This window comes from Euprymna scolopes, chromosome 42, assembly GCF_053919585.1.
Source record: "Euprymna scolopes isolate OS-2025 chromosome 42, ASM5391958v1, whole genome shotgun sequence".
Lineage (NCBI taxonomy): Eukaryota > Metazoa > Mollusca > Cephalopoda > Sepiida > Sepiolidae > Euprymna > Euprymna scolopes.
This window is the reverse complement of record NC_136523.1, coordinates 57,838,202-57,844,804: the sequence shown is the minus strand read 5'-3', so window position 1 is coordinate 57,844,804 and position 6,603 is coordinate 57,838,202. Positions and strand designations below refer to the sequence as shown.

General features: G+C 36.6%; 1 protein-coding gene across 1 annotated transcript; it reads left to right on the top strand.

The window, feature by feature from the left end:
* The first annotated feature begins 5,547 nt into the window (after nucleotides 1-5,547).
* Nucleotides 5,548-6,048, top strand: LOC145267182 (uncharacterized). Its single transcript, XM_080123244.1, has one exon. It carries the CDS (start codon nucleotides 5,548-5,550, stop codon nucleotides 6,046-6,048), a length of 501 nt encoding a protein of 166 aa, XP_079979370.1.
* The last annotated feature ends 555 nt before the right edge of the window (nucleotides 6,049-6,603 follow it).

Below are 6,603 nucleotides of genomic sequence, written 5' to 3'. Positions count from 1 at the left end.
GAGGATTGATTCCAAATATTTCTCACATGTTATATCTCATCATCTTTTGAAAATCGAGTACGATTATTGATATTCACGCAATCGTTACATTCTGTTAACTCCTTATATTCTCTGAACTTTATATTATGTATGAAAATCAAAGAGGGAATATATAATATGGGAAATATTTGGAATTACGTTTCTTGCTGTTATTTATATGATTTGAAATCATAGCAACAAGTTTTAGTCTTCTCTCCATACTGGCCAGATTTTTGGGGAAATAACAGATAATTTGTAATTCATATGCAAATCTAGAAAAAATTAACTATGAAGGAAACATCAGTAAATGTTCAGTATTTTTTCCACCTAAAATAATTCATTAAAATAACTACTATTTAAGGTGTTCGAGGGTGCTGTAAACGAAAATAACGTTTCAAATATAAGATACAAACAGGTAGTATCCAAGATATGAAGAAATCATAGTTTGAAAATGTGGGGGATCACTTTCGTATAGTAATTTAACGTATAAGGATCACCTACTTTGAAGCCACTTTTGTGGAAAAGGAGGGCTTTCTGTTATTTTGTAGAGTGTTTATTTGATAATTGTGGTCTATTAAATAAACACAAACTTACTTTAAAAAAACTAGTCTTCTATCTGATTTTCGAGTGTGCTGAAACTGATAGCGCATTTTAATTTTTTTTACAAGTGATTTTTTCCGAGTATTAAACAATGGTATTCAATACGTAATTAATGGTTGCTATTTTGTACTCGCAAGCGCGCACATTTTTACTTAATACCCATAAAAAATTTATTTGCGGAAAATTTAAATGCGATATTCGATTACAGCAACACCCAAAACCTTTCATAAACAAGTATTTTTGTAGGTAGGTGTTGTGGTGATCATGTAGGCTACGAATAAACACTATCCCTAAAAAATAACAGACCTCATGAAAAAATGGTGGCGTTATAGTGAAAGTTTTTTACGTTAAATTAATACGTAAAAGCTATCCCCAATATTTGAAAATTATAATTTGATATTTTATTTATTTATTTTCTTGTGCGTTATTAAATACTGTTAGTATATTTGCTCGGTTTTAAATGAGATCAAGTTTTAAAAAGGCTGTAGGTTTTTTTTAAGTATGGCTTCTAGTGGTTATAGACGTCGAGTGGAGTTGATTTGATATCAGATTTTTAGCATTTTTAGTATTTCTATTCTTATGTTGAACGACTGGAGCATTTTGTTGTGGGATGTTAGGTGCTGTTACATGACACTATTGTCAGCTAAATGATAAGTTAGTTGTCAGGAGAGTATTGTTGTTATTGTTGTTTTGCCTATTAATGCGATGTATGAGTTTTAGAGTGGGTTAACAAGAAACTAAAAAAAAAATAAACAATCAAACAGGAAAATTGAAAAAAATAGCTTGCTCTCAATCCTCCTGCCCCCATCTTATGGCAAAATTAAAGAAAAAGAATAGAAAAAAAAAACAACATCAATCGCTCCGAATGATAATCAGCCGCACGGATAGAAAGCGCTTGCGAAGAATATGGCCGAACAACAACTATTGGACGGCATTTTAAATAACAAAAATTAAAAAGACCGCGCGGCAAATGGAAAAGAAGTCCAGAAAGATCGGAAAAAAGTATAACTGTCTCGTGCTACATATATATATATATATATATATATATATATATATATATATATATATATATATATATATATATTGAAGCACGTCTGATTGAACACGGGAGAGTTATACATTTTTTCGATCTTTCTGGATTTCTTTTCCATTTGCCGCGCGGTCTTTTTAATTATATATATATATATATATATATATATATATATATATATATATATATATATATATATATATATATATGTATATTCATTGTTTGTGCTCTCAATAAAGCTGTACATATTAAAAAAAAGTCTGGAAGCTTTCTGTAGGATCCTCGTGTTTAGACTTTGGTCATATCCTGCGACAGATAAGGCAGTCACAATATATTATTGTTTTTCGTCTTAATTTAAAAGCACAAATCATTACAGTTTTTTTTAGTTGTAATCAAATCTCTCTCGTTTTTTTTTTGTTCCAGTTAAACTTTATTCTTCCTCAACTTTCTATTTCTCTAAGCGCTCAATGGAAGTTACTTTTTCCAATTCTTACTGGGGTCAATCTTAGTGTATGCATAATGTATACTTAGTAAGTACAGATGTTGGTTGCAGATCATAAACGATACTACCTCTCTGTTTGTTTTGACGCTGTCTGACTTGTTAGTTGGTAAGTCGATGTTCTATTTTTAACTGTAGAATATTTCTTATATTCTTTTCAATCATACACATCTAATTTTCCCTCTTTGCTTCTTTTAAGACGCAAAGTTTTACTTCCAATGCAGAGAATACACATTACATTTTAATTTAGATCTGAAATTGTTTTCTTTCTTGTATATCCATATGTTGCAGAGATGATTAAACGTGCTACGTTTTGTATCGACCAAAGAATACATTCGGAAATTTGTTGGTTTTCCTGGTCTGGGCATGTTTTTACTTTTATATCATTCAGGGAAAACACCAGGTCACCCTTCTAGTGCACTGTATAGATTAATGCACTAAAGTTTAAATTCATTGGAATTAAATTTAATTTTCTGTAATATAAAGGTAGTAAAATGCATTACCATGTTTAGCTCTATTACATAAATCTTCTGGCAATGACGGAATTAATTCTTATTCACTTTCTCTAGTTACCGAATACCGACGCATTAAATGGAGTTAATGAAGTTTTACTCTGAGCGAAAAAAATACTAGACCGAATTAACTAGCATGTACAAGCTAAAATATGCACAAATTAAGTCTAAATAATAATGGCAAGTTACAATAGGTTAAAAATGGTATACCGTTTCCAATTCGGACTTAGTTCGTCAACATCGATTTTCCTTGCAAATAGACAAGTGTAATTTTACTAATCATACTCACCTCGAACAAATGACACTACAAATTAGACATCAGCAGCTACTGTGAACTGAGGGCAGGGTTATAAGGTCATCTTTTTGTGGAAGTTAAGTAGAGATATGTTTGTTCACATTAAATTAATTCTTCTCGCCTCATATATCTATGCCAGTCAATTGCTTCCCTTAATGTATAAAAGTTGTTCGAATATCGGCATCCGCACACACCTAATGTAAACGGTTAGGGTTTAATGATTTGGTTGTTTAAAAATATTCGTTGGAATTGTACAATCGTACTGCGCTTCATATTTCTACGATATATTAAAAAAAACATACGGCATAATCTTTTTGTCACACCATGTCTGGTTAGATCACTGAAATTGTGCAACGTGAAATATTTCCAGTATAAGAGAGGTAAATAATTGGTTATGTTTGACGATGTACAAAATGTCTTTCTTAAGTGCCCGACATTTTAATATTTTTTGTGAAAAAAAGGATTAATAATTGCTCGAGAAGAGAAGGATCGGCATTCACTTACCTTGTATACTAACCAAGAAGAATTGTTGTTGTTATTCACCCTTTTAAAGTTTTATTTTGTGCTATGGATCACGTGATAGTTAATCATCTGATCCTTCTATTATTTAAGAGGGGAGATTCCCTTGTCTTGTCTCTTTTTTTTTTCTTCACCACAAATTGATTCAGTTGCCGGCGATTGAAATTAAATCTTTTCACCTTTCGTCTGGCCAAGATACTACAAGACGGTTACGTCGCGGAAGGGGGTAATTCTTTCGCAATCTAAGGTAAGTGCATTGCTCCCTTCTTGATCTGAGCGGTCATTGATTCTTTGCTGGAAATTAATTTTTTCACATATTTGCGAAAGATCCCCATACTAACATGGATGTGAGTCAACCAGATTAAAGGAAGAGAAATTCTCTTCTTTGGACTAAAATCCGAACGATTCTGGAGATGGCCAATCTGGAGGATGAACTCTCTGTTAAATCCTTCTCTGCACTGCAGAAATCGGTGGAGAAATATTTAACTGAAGTAGACATATGTGTTAGTAAAATCCAACTTCAATCTTCTGAGGAAGAGTATTGGATTCAAATTGAGAGGGAGTCTCTTGCACACACCCTGAGATTCCGAAGAGAATTAGAACATCTTGAGTTTAGGCTCCTCCTAGTGGCCATGGAATCTCTGAGTTTTCTATGTTCCCCAGAAGTTGGAAGAGTTGGGGCCTCATTTGCTGTAAAACCACCTCAAATTCAGATCACGGGTCCCACCTTCGATGGATTGGACATGCAATCTAACCCTATGAGCTTCAAGGAATTCTTGTCGCGTTTGGAGAATTGTGTAGCTGGCATGACCAATGATGCTGAAAGACTGAACTTTTTTAGGTGATCACTGTCTAGCCAATCCCTGTTGTTGATTAATCATCTTTCCATCAGCAACAGAAATTATAAGGTGGCTGTTTCGGTCCTGAAGAGTTAGTACTCCGATGAAGATGAAATAATAGATAACATCTTTTAAGACATATTAGATTTTTCCTGTAAACAGGACAGATCCGTTACTGCCCTGGCTAACTACATATCCAAAGTAGCCTCTTTAATGGCTGAGTTGGAGGGCTCCTTCGACTGTTCGTTTTCAAACGACCTTTCTTCTGGGGCTCGGCTTATGGCCAATATTCTCTTTGCAAAATTCCCCAAGGAGGTCAAGGGGGAGTTGATATCAATTTCAGGTAGAAAAATCCCCACCTTGTCATCAATTCTGATAGATACTAAGGAAGCGGTTAACCGTCTCGTTATTAAGGGGGATAAGATCCCTGGCTCGGCTTCTAACACTATGCGGGGGGCCTTAGGGAAGGTACCTTCAGGACCTAGATCCGGTACTTAACGGAGAGATTCCTCTATTCAGTCCAACTCGGCCTATAGCATTCGTGGTGGAAAATTCTCGAGCATTCCTCCTGTTTTGTGTGTTACCTTTGGTAGAGGTGATAAAAGTGTTTCCGTCAACTGTCTATTGGACACAGGCAGTTGACGGACTTATTTGTCCAGTAAGGTCTTGGACCCCCTCGGTCACTTGGAATCCATTGGACATGATTGTGAAATTAGGCTGACTACCATCGTTGGCGATTGCGACAGGCGTTTTAAAGAGGTAGCATTGGAGGCTAGCATTGGATCCTGTTGTCCATTTTCCCTGACGGTGTTGGTACACGAAAATATTGATATTTCGGTACACATCGAGAATCTGGATTTTATTTTGAATGAATTTGAACGCCTCAAATATCCCTTAGCCGCCAGATTTGACAGAGGCACAAATTTTATTCCAGTTCATGGATAATTGGGCTGGATGTTATTCACATTTAGGGAGCCTTCAATTGATTCCTTGTTTGCTTGGACAGGCCTTTTTGACACCAATAGGACTCGTCCCCTTCGGTGAGGTGAAGCAGATTTTACATATTGACCATTCTGGTGACAAGAACTCAGAATGTGTTACCTTCGATGCTGTACTTGCGTCTCTGCTGAGGTCAACCCATCTCACCTATGTTTTGTGCTGGAGTTTCAGGGCACCTATGAAGACCCTCTAAGGGATTTCTTCCCTGAAGTGATGTACAAAGGAGTTTGGAGAAGATGTTCAGTGTGGAGTCACTGGTTATTGAAGAACAGGAACTGTCTAATTATGATGAACAGAAGATTGCTCTCTTTCGACAGTCTATTTCATTTAAGGATAACAAATATTACGTTCAGTTGCCATGGGAGGACGATAAGATCTTTTGTGTTCTTTCCAACCATGCAGTGGCTCTGCGAATATTGGAACGCGTCGTGCAGAGATTGGAGAAGAGGCAACTTTATCATGAATATTTGAAGGTTTTCCATCAGCAGGAACGGGATGGAATTATAGAGGAGATCTTCGTGCCTCCTCAACGGTTCGGAGAGTTTGTCTGGATTCCGCACAGGCCTGTCCTGAAATCGGACACTACCTCCGCCACTAAGATTTTGCCAGTGTCCAACTGCAGCCTCAAAGTTAGTGACTCTCTTTCCCTTTACGAGGCTACCTACCAGGGAATAAATCTTACTAGTGACCTACTAGATTTGTTGCTTACCTTTCGTTCTAATAAGCATATCGTGTAAGCAGATATTAAGAAGGCCTTCTTAATGATCCGTCTGAAGCTTGAATCGGACAGGAGTAATTTATGTTTTTTCCTAAAAGAAGGAGGTCGCCTACGCTGCTTCAGATACAACACAATTATTTTGGGGTATGCTGCTAGTCCATTTATATTAAATTATGTCCTTAAATACCATGCAGCGCAGTTTCCCATGGATAAATGTAGATCCATGATGGAGAATCGGTTTTACGTGGATAATTTGGTTATGTCGCACGATGATCCCGATAAACTGTGCCGGTTATATACACTCACCCGGGAACGATTGCGTCAGGGAGGATCCGAACTGCAATCCTGTAATTCTAACCATGTGGCGATTCTAAACAAAATGCAGGAGCATGGTTCCCTGAGTGGCCATGGCAACAAATGGGAGAAGGTGCTCGGATATAGATACTGTCCTCTCTCACACACTTTTTGTGTAGCAGCTGTTAAGTGCGACTCTAGTGCCGTTACAAACATACGGATCCTCAGCGAGACAGCTAGAGTCTATGACCCGTTATCATTGTGCCTACCGGTTTCGTTA